At 43.2% G+C, this 24785-nt stretch overlaps 1 protein-coding gene across 5 annotated transcripts; it reads right to left on the bottom strand.

The window, feature by feature from the left end:
- Positions 1-6100: 6100 nt before the first annotated feature.
- On the bottom strand, positions 6101-23038 carry RNPC3 (RNA binding region (RNP1, RRM) containing 3). Of its 5 annotated transcripts, none has more exons than XM_081916063.1 (15): positions 22849-23038; positions 20327-20374; positions 18971-19089; positions 18077-18160; positions 17105-17216; positions 15172-15240; positions 13978-14117; positions 12401-12526; positions 11921-12057; positions 11626-11793; positions 11320-11414; positions 11177-11235; positions 10314-10446; positions 9059-9139; positions 6101-7328 (listed from the first exon to the last, which is right to left on the bottom strand). In XM_081916063.1, exons 1-14 carry the CDS (start codon positions 23017-23019, stop codon positions 9065-9067), a joined length of 1536 nt encoding a protein of 511 aa, XP_081772189.1. In that variant the 5' UTR covers positions 23020-23038; the 3' UTR covers positions 6101-7328; positions 9059-9064. The 5 variants fall into 5 exon arrangements, with proteins under 5 accessions (XP_081772189.1, XP_081772190.1, XP_081772188.1 ...); XM_081916064.1 differs by having other exon boundaries at positions 6101-6327; XM_081916062.1 differs by having other exon boundaries at positions 6101-7397; positions 9063-9139.
- Positions 23039-24785: the final 1747 nt, after the last annotated feature.

The following is a 24785-nucleotide window of genomic DNA, read 5'->3' as shown; positions in this document are numbered from 1 at the left end:
ATGTAAATTTATTCATGTACGCCACAACCGCCGCAAGAATCCTCCTGGCCCAAAGATGGAAACAGCAAGAACTCCCCACATTGGAGGACTGGCAGATAAAGATGGTAGAATTTGTGGAGTTGGCAAAGTTGACGGGGGAAATCAGGAATTGACCTGATGAAAGATTTCAAAAGGACTGGAGCAAATTTATTTATTATTTGAAAGAAAACTGTACTTACGTGAAAACGTTTGTAGCTTTAACATGAAATGTTTAGTAATGTGAAATTAAGATGCTAATTTACAAATGAGAGAGTGATTTTTTAAAAATGCTGATATAAGGTAAAGAAGTGATTATGGAAATGTGGTAGATACGTTAATGTTATAGGGAAGTCAGAAAGAGGGAGAGCAGGAGGTCAGTGCTCCCTCTGAGCAAATAATATAAGTTGTGAATATGCGTATTGAATTGAAATGAAATATGGAAAACTCAATAAAAATTATTATTTTTTAAAAAAGGAAGAAGGGCTGCCTCACCTACAGTCAGGAGCAGCATAAGTTTTCGTTCTTCAATGGCATCCTGAGACTGATGGGCAGAATCTCTCAGAACCACATGGATCGAGTGGCAGGTGGGCTCTGATGACTCTGAATCCATGCCTGAGCCAATCAGAGGGACTGAAAGGAGGAGCCTGCATTTCTGAACACCAAGATTCCAATCCAGCAGAATGCAAGGAGAGCCTTTCAAAATGCATTTTTTTAAAGCATTGAACACCCAGCAATCAGCTGTTTGGCAGGGAAGAGAACAGAATCCAGTTCTCTGTTCCAAACAACTAATCAGCGGGACACCAGTTTTCCAGAACTGGAAATGCATGCACAGGAACGGTTACTGCATGTGGTGTCTCCCATTCAGCCACAGATGCACACCCAGAAATCTCTCTCTGTGCATGTATGTCCCTAAGTTGGAAGGGGAGAGAAAATTCTTACACTGCACTTTATTTTTGCAGAGCAATCTCCTTGCTGTTGCTTCGGCTACAAAGGAGAAAGAACGAACCTCTGTGTGCCAATGTGCTCTTTTGGAACCTGCTTCGTTGCGCAGTGTGCCAGTCGACAATGTGCAGGCCTGCCAGACGCAGTTGCCACCAGCTGTCGTCGCATTTTGCAGCCGCAGCTAGAAGCACAACTGCTTGGAACGGGCAAAACTGACGCTGCCCCATTTCAATACAGAAATCGAGTTTGGGAACGGCGGCAGACCCGCCAGAATAGAGACAAAACAGCCACCCATGAACTGTTTAATGAGCTCAGCTCTCACTAAATGTGAGCCAGCATAGCGGAGGAATTAATTTACTGTAAGATTAGGATGCTTTGCCTGCTTTCCCATGGGGAAAATAGAACCTGTTTGCTGAATTATGCGGAATGAGGATATTACTATTTAAGAGAGTATATTTCAGGCTATTTGTGCATCAGAAGTGACTTTTGGAGACAGCCTTGCAAATAAACCCAGGAAACTTACTGGCCTCCACAAATGATATTAGCTTGTCTATCCACTCTTGGACTCTCCTTCCTTTGGAGGTTCCCAAGCAGAGTTTGGATGACCTTCTGTCAGGGATGCTTTAGCTGAGATTACTGTACCTGCTTAGTCCCACTTAAAGTGAAGGGTGCTAGAGACATTAACACAGGGCCATCAACTGTGGCTGAAACTATGTTAGGCAAGGCACATCTCCAAGCCAGCAGCCTGCATCCCCAAATGGCTGTGGAAAATGCTGATAGCTCGCTAATCCCACCTTGCTGCAATGGGAACTCATTATGCAATGTTAGGGATGCTTCAAGGTCCAAATATATCGGAATTACAGTGGTACCTCGGGTTACATACGCTTCAGGTTACAGACTCCGCTAACCCAGAAATATTACCTCGGGTTAAGAACTTTGCTTCAGGATGAGAACAGAAATCATGCTCCGGAGGCACGGTGGCAGCAGGAGGCCCCATTAGCTAAAGTGGTGCTTCAGGTTAAGAACAGTTTCAGGTTAAGAACAGACCTCCAGAATGAATCAAGTTCTTAACCCGAGGTACCACTGTACATGCACACAGTTAGTTCCCAGGCCGCCTGGTATTTGGCAGAATTTGCAATGGAGTGCTAGTATATCTAACACACACACACACACACACACACACACATATATAAATTGTCACCATTAGACAAACAGGAAGATGGAGGGGAGGATGTAAGACTTGGGAGGAGGTGGAAATAACATTACTGCAGTGCAAATGCCCTACCCTTCCAGAGCTGCCATTAGCCTTAGAAAGTGGGCAGGACATAGACAGGATTTTCTTCCAGATCAGGGATGGTGAACTGATGCTCTCCAAATAGGACTCCAAGTCCCATCAGCCCCTGCCAACATGGGAAATGCTAAGAAACCATGGGAGTTGCAGGCCAGCAAAATCTGGGAGATTCAAAACTTCTAGATTACACATGGTTTGGCTCTTATCTGGGTCTGGTTATACTTCCTTGGAATAAGCAGAAATATGGAGAGATCTGCCTGACCCATCACTATCATCATCAAGCCTTACTGGGCAGCGCTTCATGAAAAAATATGGGACTCGCCTTGCTAAACCCCTTGCAAATCTGGTAGCAATCCTGGCGCATGCCTAGTTAGAAATAGGCTCTACAAAATCCATGAAAGTTGCATTATGGTTCGAACAGAATCACAGAACTGTAGAGTTTGGAGGAACCCTCAGAGAAATCTAGCCCAACCCCATGCAATACAGGAATTAACGAATTGCAGCCCTTCTCAGAGCCAGTTAAAGGACTCTGAGAGTGAATCCTATTCGCACTAAATTTCAGGGGCCCATGAACAATCACACTAAAGCTCTCGTTTTGTTTTTAATCCGGATTTTTAGGAGCACAGAACCTAAAAGTAGGACTGCCAAGAACGGGATTTCTAAAAAAAAAATTCTTGCAACAATCTCAATTGCTGCGTCACTTTTCTACTGCTGCAACCTCTCCCGAGAAGGAAAGAGTTTTATTTGGCGTTTTCCTGCAGGCACCCTCCCTCCCCGGATTAGCAGAGAAGAATCCCATTGAATGCATTGCAGGTCGCATACCTACGCGCTGGGTGGCTTAATACAAGGCTCGGCTCCCCTCGCGGCTCCCCTAAGGGCTCCCACCTTTGCAATGCACGGCTCGGAGTAGAGGGGACGGCAGCCAATCGTTGGAAAGGGAGCAAACGACGTCCCGCCTCTGCAACCGGCTTGTGTGGCTCAGGTTGTCTTTCACTCAAGTCTTGGGCAAAATTCTCATGCCTGGTTACATAAACACCTGGATGCTGCCCTCTAGCGTTCATGCTTTTAATTTTCACCGCAAGGTGCTCTTTTCTCTCTGCCTGGTTTCAGAATCATAGGATTGTACACAGTGGTACCTCGGGTTACAGACGCTTCAGGTTACAGACTCCGCTAACCCAGAAATATTACCTCGGGTTAAGAACTTTGCTTCAGGATGAGAACAGAAATCGTGCTCTGGTGGCGTGGCGGCAGCAGGAGGCCCCATTAGCTAAAGTGGTGCTTCAGGTTAAGCACAGTTTCAGGTTAAGAACGGACCTCCGGAATGAATTAAGTTCTTAACCTGAGGTACCACTGCAGTTATAATAATAATATATTATTTATACCCCGCCCATCTGGCTGGGTTTCCCGTCACTCTGGGAGGCTCCTAACAAAATATTTAAAACACGATAAAACATCAAACATTAAAAACTTCCTTAAAAAGGGTTGCCTTCAGAGGTCTTCTAAAAGTCAGATAGTTGTTTATTTCCTTTGGAATTATATGAGTTGGAAGGGACCACGAGGGTCATCTAATCCACCCCTCTGCAACATGGGACTCAAACCCACAACCCTCAGGTTAAGAGTCTCCTGCTCTACCAACTAAGATATTTGCTAGCTACTTTTTAAAGACAGGAGCGACAACATAGCAAGTGGCATTGTTTTTTGGTTTTCCCAGTAGCACCTTAAAGACCAACTAATTTAGTTCTTGGTATGAGCTTTCGTGTGCATGCACACTTCTTCAGATACTTCTTCAGATACACTTCTTCAGGTATCTGAAGAAGTGTGCATGCACACGAAAGCTCATACCAAGAACTAAATTAGTTGGTCTTTAAGGTGCTACTGGAAGGAAATTTTTTTGTTTTGACTATGGCAGACCAACACGGCTACCTATCTGTAACTGTTTTTTGTTTTGTTTTAGTAGCACGTTTCAGCTTTTTGTTGAATAATAATAATAAAGAGTCTTGGCGAGTTTGTAATGAAAATCCAGGAGTGGGTTTTGAATTTAGGTGCATGTATCAGCCCATGGTTGGGAAATGACTATCGAGACACAAATGCAGCCTTCAGCTCTAGTAAGAACATTTGTCATCCTCCTCTGTTATCGCTCATTACTTTTCAGTGCCCTAGGAACAGGGCCTCTGTCAAACCTAATGACATGGAAGACATTTAGAGAGATCCTGTGCTTAATACAGTATAGGAAAGTTAGAGGATTTTGGCTTGGCCTCCAATTTTGATGTAATGTGCCCTTCCTTCATCCCACTGAAGCAATCTTTGGAATGGAACATTGGCATCCCTCTGCTTCGGGAGACAATGGAAGAGTGAGGCTTCTGGGGTGGTCGAAGCGTTGGGGAGTTACAGCGCCTGCTGTGGCCGTAGAGACCGGATATGGGAGAGACATGTTTTGTTGCGACCAGGGCAGCTGAAGGTGTCTGGTTGTGCTGCTGCAGCAGCACTGTGGCGTTTCTTCTGTGCTCCAAACACTGTGATCGTAAAATACCATTTAGCGTAATTCTCCCTCCTTCATCCCATTGATCCCAATCTTTGGCACGGAACGTACAACTCAACCTTCTCAAGGACTGATTCAAATGTTGCACTTTGGAGAGTGGACCACTTGTTGCCTCTTCTTTTTGCATGGGCAGCTTCAAAGCTCAACACCACCACCCTACTGGGTAAAAATACTTCTCATGTAACTATGTACAAAACCACACCGTATGGACAAAAAGAGAGCTATCCTCACCGATACAACATGGATGGAGCCATTTTTAAAAAATAATAATCTGGCCCTTTGGACATACAATTGCACAATTTTAAATATAATTTTTAAAGGGTGTGGCAGAGGCGATGCAGTGTAAATATGCTTGGAATAGCTGCAGTGTGTGTTAAAACAAGAAGGGAAAGTGGCCTTCTCTCCACCTTGCAAATACTCAATTTATTTGTGATGCTTTAGAGCAGTTTCCTTAAGATTTCTCCATCATTAGCCTAAATAATCTACCATAGTTTTTGCCCCATAGGGCGCACCTAGTTTTTTGGGAGGGAAATAAAGAAAAAAAAATATTTTCCCCTCCCCCCAGCCTGAGCTTCCCCCGACCCCAGCCCCCAGAACAGGCTGCTATCCGCAAGCCTAGGGAGCCCGGCGGGAAGTCGTGCAACTCTCCCACAGCTTGCGGATAGCTTCCTGAAGCCTGGAGAGCGAGAGGGGTCAGTGCGACCGACCCCTCTCGCTCTCCAGGCTTCAGCGAAAGCCTGCATTCGCCCCATAGGACGCACACACATTTCCCCTTCATTTTTGGAGGGGGAAAAAGTGTGTCCTATAGGGCGAAAAATATGATACATAGAATTGTAGAGTTGGAAGGGACCACAAGGATCATCTAGTCTAACCCCCTGCATTGTAGGAATATTTTGCCCAATGTGGGGCTCAAACCCACAACCCTGAGATTAAGAGCCCTGTGCCCTACTGAGCTATTCCCTCCTTCCTACCTCAAAATATCCATGTGGGAATAGGGATGGACAAGTCTGTCCCACCCTAACTTAATTCCAGCTGCACTTTAATATTTGCATTTCTGAAGTAGGACAAGCGCTGACAGGAATCTTCCTCTTCCATTTTAAGAATGAATATGGGGAGTTTTCTACTCCGAGCCTCAGGGTCCCAAGCTTGCAATCTGCACAGTTATTCAAATATCTTAGGGAAGTGAAGTGATAGAACAGGAGAATATGCTTTTGAGCTGAAAACAGGGTTATGGTATGGTGATTGAATGTCATTGGCTGTGTGAAAAAAAACGAATGCTTTGGCAAAGAAAAAAGAACACAGAAACAATGCAAAAGTGAATAATTTATTAGATCTTTAATTGAAACATTTTCCACATCCACTATGTGACTTGCTGCAAGGTCTTCCATTGTTTAAAAGCACACAACACACCTAAGGTTAGCAGAACATTTGTGTCATGTTTTAAATACATGTTAAATGCTTTTACGCACTGTTGAATAGTTCGGCCGACCGTGCATCTTCTTCCCAGAGCTTGAAAGACAGGGAACTCAAAACGAACCTGGAACGATTTAAAGGCGCATTGAAAACACACATTTCTAAAGTAGAAAGCTGAAAAGTTTGGATAATAAGAAAAACTAAGGCTAAGATACAGAGAGCTTGTGAGCAAAAGTTTGCTCCCGCTATGAGCAAAGAGAGGGAGGGAATTTTTACCAAATCCGTCTTTCCTCAAAAACAGCAAAAGCTGTTCCAGGGGTTTGGGGAACCATTAGGAAGAGTATGGATGCAACAGGGGGTGGCTGCAGGAAAAAGGTTAGCAAAAACTGCTCTACAACATCCCATCAGGATGGGACCCATGCAGACCCCTCCTGTAAATGGAAAGAGCATTTCCTTTTGCAGGGCTGTGGTTTTGAGTTCTAAGGGATCCAAGGCTAAAACTGTCTGTGAAATAGCTGTATTTTACTGTAATGCTTATACAGAAGATGGTGCTGGCCTGAGAACAAATTAGAAAGCAGCAAGAAAGACTAAGCAGAAGATAATTTAGTTTGCTCCATTTATACCGCTTCACTTGCTGCTCTCTATCCAGTAAGGAGGATTACAAAAAAACAGCCAAAGATGCATATTGTATTACTTTGCTGTGGAGGTGTTGCTGTTTTCCTCTGGATACCATGAGATTGGAGGACGGTTAAAAATATAGAGTTGAGGCCAGATCTTCAGTTGGTAAACAGCATTTAAAACTCTACCAACGTAAGCAGAGAGGTTTACACTTGCTGAAGGCCTGGCAAGCCCAAAATTGCGCTACTGTTAATATGAGGAATTTTTAAAAAGTACATTTTAAGGCTATAAACTTCCATGGGTAAGTTAACAAACAGGGGCTATGTTTAGTAAAATAACAAACTATCACTAGAGATCTGCTAGATGACCACATAGCACAATGCTAAGAGAACACTAGAACCTTTTACTAGAAAAAAAAGATGTGTATATATACAAAAAAAGGATACAGCAAGAAAGGATACACTTTGCATGACACAGTATTACTGCAGTATTTAGGCAGGAATGTTTCTAAAGAAGAACAGCAGAATGCGGTTTAATCCTTTTATTCTCTGTTACAGCTTTCATTCTTTAGACTACCTATTTTAAAACAGTGGTCATTTTTAAATCTTCAGACCAAATGCACCAGGAACTCGGGAGAACAGCTCTGAATCCAATACAAAGAATATAGTATTAACTATTCGATCAGTACAATGCCAGAATGCGCACCAGAATTCTGGCTTTTTGCCATGTTCAAAAGCTAAGCATTTCTGTCTCCAATGTAGTTTTTGCTAGAATGTATTAGCATGGTCCCACTACAATTCTTCTGGCTACCCAGCTATACCAATTATATACATTAAAAATAATTTCTGGGAAATGATGCATCAGGAGGCCACTTATCATGAGACAACTTTTGTCTGCTACTTTTGCTCTTTTTTTTAAGCATAAAAACCAATCGGGAAAGAGTGGTTTTTGTAACATTCGTATTCCTTGAGTGGAGCCTATCTCCTGTTTATGGCACTGTGCTGCACATTTGCTATTCTGGTGAGATCAGAGGAGAGAAAAAAAGAGGATTTCTCCAATCTTGCACTGATCCTTGGAGAGAGACAAACTTGGAAGGAGACAGAAACTTGCCTCTGCTGTTATGCAGAGCCAAAGAAAGTCAAAGTCGAGAATCTGTCCCTCCCCCTTCGGAAGGAGGAGGGCAAGCACAATTTCTGACTGGCTACCAAAGCTACAGGACCCCAGCAATAAGAAATATCCGTCTTTAAAAAGACACTGCAATGGAATGGATACATTATTTTCATCTGTAGCTATTTTTGCTAAACAACTGATGGAAATTATACAATCGTTTTAGCAAAGGATACAGGGTTACGGAAGCCAGTAACACAACAGAATGCAATTTTATTTATAAAGGTCAAACTTCAGCAGTGTGCTCAACCTGTGATTTGCCAGTTTTTCCCCCATCTATGACCATCAGCAATTCAAGCTGGTAAACAAAAACGAACGTTGTGATTACTGGAAAATACGGATGAAAACACTCAAAACCAACGCTCCGATTTCCTCCCAATGGTCATTTGCAATACTACATGCATACTTGACTGTCTAGATGTGTCTTTTTTAAAATGAATTGGCATCTGCGTCTAGGGCCACCTGCTGTTATTGCATCTTCAAGAAACCAAATCCTACGGCCAGTTTACAAACATAAAACACGCAGTATCATAAATGATAACAAAGCGATTGTAGCAGCCATACAACTTGATCTTAGATCAAGGGCCAGAGACCCCACAGTTCTAGGAGAACAGTGGAAGAGGAGCCCAAAGGCCAAATTCGTTTGCGCTCTGACATTCTATAACTGATGACACAATGAATGCAAAAGGTTATATTTATAAAAAAATATTCTCAGCCAGAAATAAAAAACGTGCTACTGTGTTGATCAAGCAGAAGTTAGAAGTCTTTTCTTAAACCAGCTCCCGTTGGTGGTCAAGGCCTGTTTGTCACTGGAAAGCAAACCTGCGTCTGGATTGTACCACTTCGATGACACATTGATGGAACGTTGCCCACACAAGGAGATTCCTGTTGCACATCGGAAGCTGGCGCATCAAGAAGGAGGCTAGTGGGGAACGCATCTCACCACCACCTAGTTTTCTAAGTCAAGTCTAAGTCAGGTTCACCACTTCAGAGGCAATGCAGCCATGCTCTCTGTGTTTTGCTTTTTTTTTTTAAGTTAGGAGGGCAAAATGGAATACAAGGGAGTTTACTTACCTTCAGGGTCTTCTCCCCTTATCTTTTCTCCTTTCCTCTTTGGGATCCGGTTTTGGTCTCGCGGATCGAGCAAATTGCTTGGATTTTATTAAGGAATAAAAGTCTTGACGGCAAGCTTTAACAAGAACAATTTATAAGCGGCGGGGGTGGGGGGTGGATGCAAGAAACAGACTATGGGACACAAAAGCATCACAAAATTACGATACTTCTCAATCTCTATTTATTAAAACTAAAAAAAGCTTGTTAGACCACCTCAGCTGGAGATGGGAGAAAAATCTAACTCACTTTGCCTTTTTACTGCTGCAGAGAAAGATTTTTGTTAAAATAATTGTTGCTGTGTTGATGCAACCAGAACCAAGACATTGTGGAGCCAGAAAGAGGAATGGAGAAGAGACTGGAGTGGTGGGTGGAGTTGGAGGGGTGTATGTGAAGCAGGAAACAATGAGCAGCATGCACCAGAACACTTTTGTTCATGATAAGCTATGATTTATTTCTGACTATGGCTTACTACGGAGGTGGGAGCTGTGGCCCCTCCAGCTATTTCTGGACTGTGACTCCCATCATTCCTGACCACTGGCCATGTTGGCTGAGGCTGATGTGCGTTGGGAGTCCAACAGGTACACCAGCCCTGGCTCACTGTCATGTGCAAAATGGGCCAGTAACTGTTTTAATAACTGGTTTTCCATTTTTTAAAAGCAAAAAACAAAATTTGTGGATGGTATGATTGTCTTGATCAGGCGTAGGCAAACTCTGGCCGTCCAGATGTTTGGGACTACAATTCCCATCATCCCTGACCACTGGTCCTGTTAGCTAGGGATGATGGGAATTGTAGTCCTAAACATCTGGACGGGCAGAGTTTGCCTGTGCCAGGCCTTGATTGTCACTCCATGACTTCACTGGGTTCCACTCAACCCAGTACAAGAAGCAGGCTGTAGAGAACTACATAGGAGACAAAAGTTTGAGGGCTGCTTTAGTGAAGGCAGCCAGGAAAATAAGTGTATTCCTTTGGTGGCAATGGAGAGGGCTGAGGAACACAGGAAAACGGCAAATGAGTGAAGGACTCTGCTAGCTGGTTCACTCCCCTCCCTCTCACCTGTGCTGCAACAACTATGTCTGTATTTGCCTACAATTTAAATGGGGACAAATAATTTGCAAATAAATCTTGCTACCAAAAGCAAGATTCTAAAAGCAGGCCCAATGTTTAACTGAAAATGAAACAGAAAGCTTTTTTTTATTTTAAGAAAAGGATACGACCACCATAGGCTTGTCAAATAAAACATATCCATTGACTTCTTTCAAAGCTTTTGCAGCTGCTCCCTCATTGGGAAGCCCAACAAATGCTTGTCCTTTCATACGGCCTTCTTTCATTAAGCGTATATCGAACCTAGGATAAATTGCAAGACGTAAATGCTTCAGCTGCCCAGTACATATCGCGACAGATGAAGGGGCCATGATTTGTTTCAGTAGTTCTCACAGTTCATATAGAAATAGTCAATAGGACTTCAGAAGAGTCCTGCTGTACAAACAGCCTGCTCTGGTTCTTGCATGCTTCTGACAAAACAGATGTATCTTCTGATACATCACTATACATTTCAGCTTCCCAAGCTGTGGCACCCATGGAATAAAATTGCAGTTCTGTTACTAGAACAACATTCTGTAACAGAATTACAGTTCTCTTAAAAGAACAGCATCCTCACTTGGTACATGTTTACTCTCTTTCCCACACCCCTCCTTTGCAACATCCTTAGCTATCTTCCCAATTCTCCTAATTCCTTTCTCCATGCCCTATTTTTTCCAGTGCACAATTTTTCCCTTCCCACAATCTCACTTTCTCAGCCACATTTCTCTGACTTGACTCTCCTTCTACACCCCAGTGGCTTCTTCTCTCTCTATTGTCACATGTGGTATAGCCCCCCCCCCATGCCCACCCTGCCGCTCTCAATCCTAATGTTTCATTATCCTCTATGATCCTCACTATAGTCTTTCATTAAAAAGAATGCTGGACTCCTCTACTGGAAAATAGGTGGAAACATACAAGTTCATGGATATATCATTTGGCTCACCGAGTCAAGAGCGGTTCAACCTACGGAAGAAGTCACCCAGCCATCACTTACATTATACGTTCAGTTTCTGATGAAAAGTCAACGTATCTTCCAAAGATAAACTTCAAATCCTGGGATTTAAATAAAAGCAGAGCAGGAAGAGTTAGCTACTTCTGTGGAAGGAACCAAACACTTTCTGCTCAATTCCCACTTACCCTTTCTTGAACTTGTTTAGACAGATTCTTCACGTAAATTCTACAATTTGGCTCACCGGGCTCATAATTTCTGAAGACAGCAAGAGTTTCCATTTCTTGAGCACAGAAAGAAAAATATATAGCTGTAATCTCCATTTTAGAAAATAGGCTTAATTAAATAATTAAAACTGATTCTCAACAGAATGTATATTTGATGTGAAAAAACCCAAATCAACTAAGCAATATAGCCAAACAAGCTCATCACATTTAAATAAAGCAACATCCTCATTGCGTGTCATAAAAATACATTAATGGTAATAAAATCACCTTTATGGGAGACTCTGCCTTTTTCTAGCTCTCTTTTAGAAACAAATTCCGAAGGTATTTCGTCGTCTTCTTCTTCCTCTTCTGTCTCTTCTTTATGACTGGAAAGGAGAGCGGGTAAGATTTTTCCAAACCCTTCACCAGATATTTCATCAATGGCTGCATAGATGTCTAAGACAATTAAACACAGAGAACGTTTAGTTGGGACGTGATCCTGAGACACAAGTGACCTCAACCAAATTAATGTGCTACAATTCATGTACATATAAACACGTTTTAGTTGACACACACAGCATACCATTGTTTTGCTGCTCCGCCAAGCTTTTCTGAAGAATGCCAGGGCTCTCTGAAGATATGTGAAATTCAATTTTTTTGAGACCTACAGGGTGTGGCTGCTCAAACACATCTGAAGGCGACAGGGCTGGGTGCAAATTGCTGTTCAAAAAGACAACATTAAAGCTTCATTTAAAGCTTCTTTACAAGAAAGATTATGCACAGAATTGTTTACTCCTTAATGATTTTACATTTCTTTAAAGGGATTGCAAACAGGGTTGCTAAGTTCGTTACAGGTAAGAGTTGTAAGCAATATTCTGGTAATACTGTTTTTTTCTTACAATATAGTGCTATATACAATCACACTGCTGGACAATCTATATTTTTGCTTGCTGAATAATTCTGACAGTTCAGTCAGGTAATTTCTCAAGGTATCTCAAAGGAAGTGCAAACTAAGTACTCATTACATAGCAATGATCCACATTCAATACTCATATATCCATACCTGTGGGAAGCAAGCTGGGAGACATTTAATAAGTCTTTGATCTTTCTCTTTTTTCTCGTACGGTGCGGCTTTGTTGGGATCCGTCGTTTGGGTTGGAGGGTTGCCAATTCCATCAGCTTTGTAAATCTGAATTATTAACACATTGAATACTTTATTGGAAAAAAGGCATTTCAACAGAAAATATGGGGGGGGGGATAGTTAAACTTATCAATGAAACCAACCTCTCCCCGCCCCCTCAGAGTTTGGCTTTTAAAAGAAGACTGCTGCAGACAAGCTGATGTTGGCTATCCTGCCATTTCTTCCACCCTTAACCCTGGGTAGACCAGCCTTTCTCAGCCTGTGGGTCCCCAGATGTTGTTGAACTACAACTCCCATCACCCCTAGCTAGCCAGGCCAGAGCTCAGGAATGATGGGAGTTGTAGTCCAACAACATCTGGGGACCCACAGGTTTGAGAATTGCTGCTGGTAGACGGAGAACTGGGGAGAAATGATTGGGTAACACACAACACTGCCCTAAAAGGAGTCTGGTAAATGAAAGAGAAATAGCAGCCAAAGCAGCTGTCTCCTTTGGTTTCACTTTCTCTGAAAGATAATGTGCTGATGAAGTCCAGTGAAGCTCAAACCTCACCACACAGGAAGGGAAGAGGCTATTTCTCAGATCTAAACTTGCTATAAGGAAGGGGGCATCTGAAATCAAGATCAATTTTGCGGGTCTACAGACCAAATTAACCCCTATCAAGTTAAAGGTGAGGTACGCTTTCCCTACCCATTCACTTCTTTGAATTACATCAGTTGATTCCATGCTCTATAGGTCTTCAAGGGCAAGGCCGTATATTTAATGGATACGAGATGTAAGTATTTGGCGGAAGTACCACACAAAATGCAGAGAAGAGTATTTTTTAAAAAGAACAAAACAACCCTACCTTGATAGAAGAAGAGTTTGGATTTGATATCCCGCTTTATCACTGCCTGAAGGAGTCTCCTTTCCCTCCCCCCCCCCCACAACAAACACTCTGTGAGGTGAGTGGGGCTGAGAGACTTCAGAGCTGTGTGACTGGCCCAAAGTCACCCAGCAGCTGCAGGTGGAGGAGCAGGGACGCGATCCCGGTTCATCAGCTTATGAGTCTACCGCTCTTAACTCCTACACCACACTGGCTATCAATTAATTGATACTCAATTATGGTTAAAATATACTTTTGAAATACTTTTAGCAAAGTTTAAAATTAGTTGAAAATATATTTACTGCTTGATAAAAGAAATCTAGCAAGTCTCTCCATAGCTGGTACTAAAGTGGGCTTCTATTTTACTGCTATGTATTCAAGAAAGAAAGAAACAGGGACATTGATTACTAAGGAACAGGCAATTCCTAAACTATGGATTCCAATCCCATAGTTTAACTATTTGCAGTTTTATTTTGTTGGGAGCCACCCAGAGTGGCTGTGGAAACCCAGTCAGGTGGGTGGCGACGGCTTCTTCTTCTTCTTCGACTGCAAAATATCACTAACTCTTTGCAGGCAGAGAAAAACAAGGACATCAACCTTTACGCAGGGAGCAGCAGGCTACAAAATATCACTAACCTTTCTTTTTCCTCTTCATCAGCACTTTCATACTCAGATTCATCTTTGCTCGAATCCTGACTGTCCTCCTCTTCAGGCAAAGGAGGTTCCTCAGGAGGCAGAGGGGGAATAGGAGGCGGTAAAGGGATGTACTCTTCATACTAAAGGAAGAATAAAATGTACAACCTTTTTGATATTTCAGTTGTTAACAGTTCAAATGTGAGTGTGTGTGTGTGTGTGTGTGTGTGAGAGAGAGAGAGAGAGAGAGAGAGAGAGAGAGAGAAAATATATAATATACTCAACAAGCAAGTGTTCTGCACCACAGTCTAGTGATTGACATTATTTTATCACATACCCTCTTGTGGGCAGTGATAAGAAAGGGTTTGGACAAAAGGCCATAGCTACTGCATCATTCCTGCAGCACACCCAGGAAATATGGGTCAAGAGTGGAGACTGTGGAAAGAACAAGGTTAAGAATATTTATGTATCCATGTGCAATTTATCCCACCATTGTACCAACAGAACGTGGGGTAACCACAATGTAAAGTGCAGATTTAGCTGTTGTGAGGGATGGGCAATATGCTTTAGCAGATCTCGAGTACCGAGTTTGACTACATGAATTGCATCTCTTCTTCTTCTCCTTCTTATGAGAAGAGTCAATATACAACTCAATATATTGAACTTATATTTCAGTCATGATAGGAAATTCCCTTTTTATTTTTCAAAGCACACCTTTTATGGTCCACTTGATAATGAAGAACAGGACCCAAAGATGGAGTGACACTTCTAACTGAGGAGTTGCAAAAGCAGTTTGATATGGCACGATAATCAGTCGTTGAAGGGGGGAAAGCCAAAAATTCCACTAGGTTCACACTCCCACTTGGATCCTAGCCAAAAATGTTAAAGAAAGGGGTATCTTAAAACTACAAATACAGTAGTACCTCTGGTTATGAACTTAATTTGTTCCGGAGGTCCACTCTTAACCTGAAACCGTTCTTAACCTGAGGTACCATTTTAGCTGATGGGGCCTCCCATTGCCACCGGCGTGCGATTTCTGTTCTCATTCTGAGGTACAGTTCTTAACCTGAGGTACTACTTCCGAGTTAGCAGAGTCTGTAACCCAAGGTATTTGTAACCCGAGGTATCTGTAACCCGAGGTACCACTGTACAATGTTGCATTTATTCACAGTGCTTCAAGTAATAACAGTTTCATACCATAGGAGGTCGAGGAGTAACTGGCCCAAAGGGAGGAGGAAGATTCATTTTGTTCATAAGATGCAAAACCTGAAAGATAACAAGAGCAACTTAGCATCTTCTCAAAGTACTCAAATATGAATACTTGAGTAAACATGCCATTAATTGTCATGGGACGAATATTATCCTTGCCACAACCGTTCAAGTATTCTGCATAAACCAAAACTTATTGCGTATTTTATAATGGTTTTATATTTCCCATAGCTAATGGGCAGGAAATATTTCATCTGAAGATTAAAATGTCAGTTTGCATTTCTTAGTACAGAAAGTATTGATCTGATGTGCAGAGATCTTTCCTATTCTAATTAATTCAAGAGGGTTCTGGAAGCTTCTCTGTGTGAAAGAAACAAGCAGAAGGTTAATGATGTTTGGGTTATTCCTTCAGAGAAGCTGCATACAGCTGGCTTAAACTGGTTCTCTTATCTTTTTCTGTCAAGGTGATGCTGTCTATAAAAAGAGGCCAGAAGGAGCCTGGGTTTCTCTCTCTTTCCATCTGGTGTGGTGTTCTGTACATAGTATGCAGAGTTTTTACTACTCTGGATCAATAGTTCTAACTCTGGATCAATAGTGAGTAGAATACATGACATAAAATTCTGGAACCATAAAAATGAATAATTCTACAAGTTAAAATAAGTTGTGCTTGCCAGACAGAACTAGATTTAATATATCTACCTAATGTGATTTATTTAAGGACTTTTTTCTCACAGGGAGATGGGATACTGGGATAAAATAATTTGGCGATACAGGGAGATATCTGTACAACAATTATAACAGAAAGGGTGTAAAATCTTGACCTAGGCAGTAAAACAATATCAACTAGTTTGGACATATTTGAAAACATGGTTACATACTTCCAAGCATCTAAAAGTATGGACTAGAAGTTTGCCATTAAAAAAAAATGGTCAGAAAGAAATTTTAAAGAACCGTGTGATTTGTCATTTAAGACACTGAGTAAAACTTAGATGAATACCACCCCTAGATTCTGCAGTGAACATGCATATCCTACCTACTTCTGCCATGGAATCCATGATGGCACACATATAATCCCAAAGCAAGTAATCCATTCAGGCACTGATAGACATGCATATATTGAGCAAGATGGTAGCTGTATGGTGCCTTCAGACCATAGCTTAATAGCTTTGATGGCTGAAAACAGTGCTTATGAGAACACACTAAAAATATTCTTACTGCTAAAAGTGATCCAGTAACTCATACTGATAGTCTTTGTGAGCTCCTTTGCAGTCACTTTCAAATTAACTGATGCCAATACAAACTCAAATAGGAGCAGAGTGACGCAACATTCACAGCAAAATCCTATACAAAAGTAAGTCCCAATGAGATCAGTGGAGCTTATTCCAAAGAAGCAGATACAGGACATAAGGCCTAGCAAATAATTTACAGCTGCTTAAAATAACAATTCGGCAATACCATACCAGTGAGAGCTGGACCATAAAGAAGGTTGATCGCCAAAGAATTGATGCTTTTGAATTATGGTCTGGAGGAGACTCTTGAGAGTCCCATGGACGGCAAGAAGATCAAACCTCCCCATTCTTAAGGAAATCAGCCCTTAGTGCTCACTGGAAGGACAGATCGTGAAGCTGAGGCTCCAATACTTTGGCCACCTCATGAGAAGAGAAGACTCCCTGGAAAAGACCCTGATGTTGGGAAAGATTGAGGGCACAAGGAGAAGGGGACGACAGAGGACGAGATGGTTGTTCCTGAAGCTACTAACATGAGTTGACCAAACCGCGGGAGGCAATGGAAGACAGGAGTGCCTGGAGTGCTCTGGTACATGGGGTCATAAAGAGTCAGACACGACTAAACAACAATAACATACTAGTAAGTATAGGGTTTATGTATTGAATTTAAGTTGGGGAAGGGGATCTACACTTACCTGCACATAAAACCTAGGCACACTTGCCAAGGCATTTGCTATGTTGGCTAGGATTGTACTGGAAGGCGGGGGATATCGATATTTGAGGCAAGAATTTATAGGGAAAGTTAACCTGTGAGGGGAAACAAACCAACCTTAGAAACAATTCAAACCTATTAAAAAAAAAAGCTTCACTATGCAGAAGAGTTCAATATTTAGAGTTTAAAAGCACCAAACAAAGAAACCCCTAGCTCACAAACCAGGAATTCTGAAACATCAGAGACTGATTTCAGGGATTAATAAAAATATTTACCAACTACGGGATTGTAATGCTTCTCTTTGTTGAACAGCAGCTCCCAACACTACAGGGGACACCATTTTTTGAAACTAAAGGGAATTTCAAAAGCATGTTGATCATAGAACTGGGAGGTCACCTGGCCTAACCCTTACCCAGTGCAAATACGCAGTAGGAAAAAATGTGTGTGAGCAAGCTGCTACACACTCTCATAGTAGCTCTTAAATACCAATCCATATGCAATAATAGTGACAGGCAACAAACACATGCAGATAGTGGTTTGTGGAGTCCTCAGAAAACTAAGTGTGGCAATCTTTTCAGCATACAAGTCTGCTCTGTTGCTTGTCACATCTACTGAAAGTTCCACGTCCATGCAAGTATCTAACATTGGTTCTCCCAATGTTGCTGAACTCTGAACTATTGCTTACTGACTGGGGCCAATGGGAGTTGGAGGTAAACAGCATCTGACAAACTGCAGGTTAGCTACTTCTGTTTTAATCAGAAGCAGGAAAAAAACATACTAAGAAAAGGGTAGTGATATAATTGTAGGAACAGAGAGGATGTGATTTATTCTTGGAAACCAAGCTAAGAAAATATTACTGGTCTCTCATATGTTTGCCTAAACATGTTCACAAATGGTTTACAGGCCAGGATTCAACAACAATTTTTGTATACAAAATCAGAACTCAAGTACTAACCCATGGCTAGGAGCAATTCCACTTTCTATCTTCAGGCAGCCTAGATCTTTCTGTTCTTTCTCTTCTTTCACTGGTTCTTCAAGGCTAAAACACACACAAGAGCAATCTACTACATTATGAGGTATGTTGAAATAACCCTAACTGTAAATGAACCCCACTGTGTTTGGACAAAAAGTGCATTAAAAAAAAGAGCCACAATAAAATTTGTTGTTGTTCATTCTTTACTCGTTTTTATCTAAATGAAGGACAATAGTAATAAGGGTAAACATAACACAACATAAATGACTAGATATGGAAGTTTCTATGAAGTCATAACTCATAAATATCAATCCCCACTCAAATCTATTTTGTTCAATTGCTGAATTCTGTGAAGTAGCCGTAATTTATATTCCAATAAAGGTGATGAATAAGATGAATCCATATATGTAAAAATCTGCATTTTTGATTCTGCTCAGTTCTCTTCCCTTCCTATGTTTGCTCAGTGAAAAAAAATCAAACAGAATTGTCTTTGTGGCAGAACTCCTAACTTCTTCTGTCCCAGTCCTAGACAATCTGACCAAAATTTATCTTTGAATGGGTCAAGATCTGCCAAGTATGATGGTCACACGGTAAAAACGGAATGGAAAAGCGTATCTGCTATGTAACCACAGGAACCTAGCCTAAATAAGGCTGTAATCCGAACCCCACTTACTTGGAAGTCCTACTGCATTCACTAGTACTTACTTCTTGCACTTCAGAGCTAAAGTATTAATACAATGGGATCTGAAGAAACAACCTGGATCCTCCCGTATTTACCACAGCAAAGTTTGAAGGAGTTTTTGGAAAATATTTTCAAGAATTTTAGAAATATTTTGTAAGCCCACTGAATTTGAAAATACAGAAGCATCTACATACCTTTTGTCCTTCTCACTTTCAGAAGATTGGCTAAGTGCACAAACACTGTCTTGGTCCTTTGCATATTCAACTACCAGTGTGTGGCCTAGAAGGTTCAGCTGATGCAATCTCGATAAAGCCTTCAATTGAACACAACAGGCAGTTAAATCAACTAACATTTAAAATGCACTCTGACCCATCAACCTCTCGGTTTATTCCTTTCTTCTCCCCTCTTGCAATTTACTTTGCCTAAAAACTAAGCAACATAGAGAGAAAGTTTGTTTGGGGGAAGAGCAACAACTTTCCATTTAATCCATCTTAATGACCAAAACGGATAATGTCCCGACTGTTGCCTACAATTATATACCAACTTACCAGCGAGAAAGGCATGCTGAAAATCAGTGAGAATTACTTCTTGTTGCAGAAAAGACTTGCTACACATGCAGAAAACTGCACTGTTAATGACTATAGGATTTAACTGCTTTCTTGCTAGTTCTTGAACTGGACACTGAAACTTATATTTCTGTTCCGATAATGTAAGTTACTTATAGATATCTTATGCATATCTTTTATAATTTTTCTACTCCAATGATTTTACAGTTTTAAGTTAGAAGATAGAAGTTAGGAGAAGCAAAGTTAAGATGACAACATAATGTCTGTCATCTTAATACAGAAAGAGCTGTAAAATATAAAGCTAAGCAACTCAATATATTTTCTGTTTCTCTACAGCAGGCTTCCTCAGACTGGGCCCTCCAGATGTTTTTTGCCTACAACTCCCATGATCCCTAGCTAGCAGGACCAGTGGTCAAGGATGATGGGAATTGTAGTTACAAAACATCTGGAGGGCAGAGTTTGAAGAAGCCTGCTCTACAGTCTTGAACACTTAGCGGGTAGCCTGCATTTGCACATTTACAAGTTAAGCAGGCCTGTTTTAATATTAGCATCTAATATGTACACACAGGCACCAGTACCATACTCTGTTGTTTTTATGCTAACAGTTAATATTCATTTGCTAAAGTGTCCTTGCTGTTTTCTAACAACACCTAAATATGTAATTATCTAAAGCATTTTGGAGGAAACTTATCCAGGCATGAATGCTCTTAAGCAAGTCCTCCCTCCAATCTTAATGGAGTTTATTCTAAGTAGATATGCAAACAATCACAGCCTTACAACCCAATCCTCAGAAATAAATCTCAGTGAAATCAATGGGGTTTACTCCCAGGTAAACAGGGTTAAGACTGCAGCCTTAGACTTATCTTCAACACTTTGTTTCTGTATTGAAAGGCAGACATCTTGACCTATAGCCATAGAACACTGCAGCAAAAAAGAAATAAAGAAATAAAAGAACAAAATTCTGTAATGGTCTCAAATACACACCTGAGTAGCTGCATTTTCATTCGGAAAAGTAGCAAAAGCAGTGTGTTTCTGAGGGGGGGAAAGAACATGCCAAAGGTTGATTTTCCAATATAAGCAGAGAGAACATTAACAAACAAATTATCCAATGTATTGCAGAATTTTTAAATGTGAATGTGGCTGCACCTAAAGACAAAGCAGGAAGGGCAACCATCTCTCTTTCTCCTCCCCTTGTTAGAACTGGAACATCAAGAAAGAGAGTCTAAGATGTGGAATCAGTACTTTTTGAGCCCTGTTTTCTAACCAGCTCTGAATCCCCTATTTAACCAGTTTCCTAGTTTCAGTAAATACATGATTGCTGCTTTGCGCTGCTCTGCATTCTGAGTAGAGGTTACTCATAGACATTTGTAGATGTATCTTGAGCCGCTTTGCATGGCACTCTTAATATAAGCAGGCATGAAAATAGAAGAAACTTGGCTTTGTGAGCAGGCTCCAAAAGAGAAGCTCCCAGACACTTTGCTCCTCCCTGGTCCTTTCTGCTGCTGCACTAACACAACATTTGGTTTAGTGTGCAACACCACACTGGCCATTGCATTTTAGTTTTAACTCTTATCACATACTTTTAGATTATTATTATTATTACTGCATTATTTTAAAGCAAGTGGTCTATAATTTGATACAATAAATACATGTGCTAGATGTTAAGAAATGGTCAAAGTGTGCGTGTATATCCATCTATCTATCCATACACACATACAAACAAGTGTGTTAGTATTATTTATTTATTACTTATTAAATTTGTTTGCTGCCCTATAACCATAGATTTCAGGGCCGTTCTCAGTGTTAACATCACAATCAGGGCCAGATTTAGGTTTGATGAGGCCCTAAGCTACTGAAGGTAATGGGGCCTCTTATATGTCCACCTGTTCTTTCTCAACAACAAACTGTCGCTGGTTTTTGTGTTGAATTTATGCTATATGGTAATTTATGGACCTAATAGGTATCTAAAGGCATTTGCATAAGTTGCCAAGCAACCACTCCATGCAGAATGTAGGCACCCTATATATAGAAATGAGCAAACCAGTGATATTTTAGGGAGCAGGCGGGGCCCATTGCTTACATCATCGGAGCCTACACAACACTGTTGCTGTATGTAGGTTTTATTTTATTTGTTTTTTATCTTATATTTTGGAAATGGACATCCAGGTTTTTTTCCCCTTTACATTATTTGGGGGCCCCTAAGAGAGTGAAGCCCTAAGCTATAGTTTGTTTAGCTTATATGTAAATCGGGCATTGATCGCAATATTAAAAAAAAAACAGAATACATGCAATAAAAACAAAAACCCCATAATCCCCCCTGCCCCGCTTTCAGAACACATTTTAAAAGGGCATTGGACGTCAATCAGCCAAAAGCATTGTTGGAGAGGAATGCTTTCGCCTGGAGCCTAAAGGTGTATGGCGAAGACACCAGCTGGACCTCCCTGGGTGGCATAGGTGGTGCGTCCCTATCAAGGCATAAGGCAAAACAAGAAGCGCCACCTCGCCCTGACCTTCCTGCCCCTGGTTCTCCAACTGCCATGTTCTGGGAGAGAAGCGACAAATCCGGGCGGGATCCTGCCCAAGCCACAGGAAACTTTTATTATTATTATTAATTGAATTTATATACCGCCATATACCCGGGGGTCTCAGGGCATGCTCGCAAGTTCATGCGCAGCTCCAGCCAAAACCGGCGCTGCTTCTGCTGAGGCTTCTACCCAAGGCTGGATTTAGCTTTGGTGAGGCCCTAAGCTACTGAAGGTTAAGGTGAAAGGTAAAAGGTGGACCATCAGGTCCACTCGTGACTGACTCTGGGGTTGCGGCCCTCATCTTGCTTTATTGGCCGAGGGAGCCGGCATACAGCTTCCGGGTCATGTGGCCAGCATGACTAAGCCGCTTCTGGTGAAACCAGAGCAGCACACGGAAATGCCGTTACCTTCCCGCTGGAGTGGTACCTATTTATCTACTTGCATTTTGACGTGCTTTCGAACTGCTAGGTTGGTAGCAGCAGAGACCAAACAACAGAAGCTCACCCCGTTGTGGGGATTCGAACCGCTGACCTTCTGATCGGCAAGCCCTAGGCTCTGTGGTTTAGACCACAGCACCACCCACGTCCCTTACTGAAGGTAATGGGGGCCTTAATATATCCAGCTGTCCTTTGTCAACAACAAATTGTCACTGTTTTTTGCGTTGAATATATGCTATATGGTTATTTATGGACCTAATAGGTATCTAAAGCCATTTGCACATAACAAAATCTGTATTTTCTCAAAGTAATTGTTGAACTGAAATACAATTAAAGAAGAAGTATATGGGGGGGAGGGGCCCTAAGTTATAGCTTGTTTAGCTTATTACGTAAATCCGGCACTGGTTCTGCCACCTCAGAGGCTTCTGCCTCCCGAGGCAGCTGCCTCAGTCTGCCTAATGCCAGAGGCTGCCTCAGGCGGCAGAAGCCCCCCGAGGGCGGCATTTCACGCCTCGGCCGCCCGCCCCAACCGCCCCTTCCCTACCAGCCTCCCGCGGTCGGACAGGACCCGCACGGAAGCGGCCCCGAAGTGCCTCAGCAAGCTCTCCTTCTCCGAAGCCGTCAGCGAGGCGGGGAGGTGCCGCACCAGCAGGATGCGCCCGCTTCTCCCCGGCCGCGGCGGCCTGGCCGTCTGCTCCGAGCTGGGCGCCGCCATGACGCCTCGCCGCACGGACTGAGCATGCGCACTGCAGCCGCAGACTCCAGCCGCCGGGAAGGAAAACCTCGGAGGAACGGGTGGGAGAAGTGGTAACCTCGCGAGAGTGAAGGCGTCCTCAGGAGGGCGAGGACCAAAGGGAGCGTCCCCATCGCTCTTTCGATAAAGAACTGCGGTAGTCAATCGAGTTGGAGGGCTGCTTTGCTCTTTGATAGTAGGCGAGCGGAAGACTTTTCGCTTGTGTCAGTGATGATGATGATGATGATGATGATGAAGAAAAAGAAGTTGTTTATAGAGTGTCTAATGATGCCCACAGAGCAGTGGCGTAGCGTGGGGGGTGCAGGGGGTGCCAGCCGCACCGGGCGCAACATTTTGGGGGGCGCACTCGCAGCTCTCTGCCCTACCTGGTTCACACACTCTCTCTCACAGTGCTGGCTGTGCGAATCCGAGCTGCCAGGTCGCCGCCCACTGTGCGGAGAGAGAGCGAGGGAGGGACTATCTGGGGGAGGGACAGTGCAGCAAGCTTCGGGCCACGCAGGGCTCTTCTGACGGCGCCGAGCCCTTCGCGGAGGCTGCGTCGCCCGTACTTCAGAAAGCGGTGCGTGAAGTTTCCCCGCAGCAGCCAGCCGGCCCCGGAGCACGTGCAGAGCGCCGATTCCCCCTGGGCGATCCCGGCCGGCAGTCCAGTCAGCGACAGCGCCGACACCGCGCTCCTTCCTCCCCACGAGCGCCCCGTCGAGGGAGGCTGGTCCTCCGAGCCAGGCACGGCCGAGCGCGCCTGCCCGCCTCCTCCCGGCCATCGGGGGAGGGACCCAGGACGGGGAGCCACCCCGGGCGGAGGCGGAGTCGCGCAGGGGAAAGGCCGCCCGCCATCTCCGCGGCCCTCTGCACATGCTTGAGGGCGCCGCGGCCTCACTCCTCCAACGAAAACCAGATCCAGGGAAGGAAGCCCCGCGCAGCTGAGAAAGAGGCTCCGCGAGCATGTGCAGAGCTTTCAAACTGCTAGGTTGGCAGGAGCAGGGACCGACCAACGGGAGCTCACCCTGTCGCGGGGATTCGAACCACTGACCCTCTGATCGGCAAGTCCTAGGCCCTGTGGTTTAAGCCACAGCACCACCTGTGTCCCAGCAAGGAAATAGTGAGCAAATAAAGGATTCTGCTCCCCCCCCCCCATGCCTCTGCTCCCGACATCACCACCACTCCACGAAATGCAGCTTTCCTGATCTGGAGGGGTCTGTTGGGTGCCTGAGTCATATTTGCTGTCTGAAATAAAGCTTGTCTTCTGGTTCTTATAGCCTGCATTTTGCAAGGCCATTTGTGTTCATTCTTAATCAGATGCACAGGGACATAAACATGAAACAGTTTATTATTCTACCCAAATATCAGTAAGACGGGCCAAAAATAAGTTATAAATGGTGTCAAATGAGAACAATAATCAAACAAATCTCAAGGTGGCATGAATGCAACCAGTGGCGTAGCGTGGGGGGTGCAGGGGGGCCGGCCGCAACATCTGGGGGTTAGGGTTAGGGGGCGCAAATCCACGGGTTAGGGGGCGCAAATCCACGGGTTAGGGGGCGCAAATTACTTGCCTTGCCCCGGGTGCTGACAACCCACGCTACGCCACTGCCACAGAGTGTTCATGGCTGATGCCTGCGTTCAGTTTAGTACCGGAAGTTTAAACTGTTTCTCTAGATGCCCTTTGGATTGGGCATGCGCTGTAGGGGAAAGGGAGGTAGTGTTCAAGTGCTGGCGGTAGTAAAGCAAAG

Source organism: Podarcis melisellensis (assembly GCF_964234715.1).
Source record: "Podarcis melisellensis genome assembly, chromosome: 6".
NCBI classification, from domain to species: domain Eukaryota; kingdom Metazoa; phylum Chordata; class Lepidosauria; order Squamata; family Lacertidae; genus Podarcis; species Podarcis melisellensis.
The sequence above is the reverse complement of the archived record's forward strand: the minus strand, read 5'-3'. Positions and strand labels throughout refer to the sequence as shown.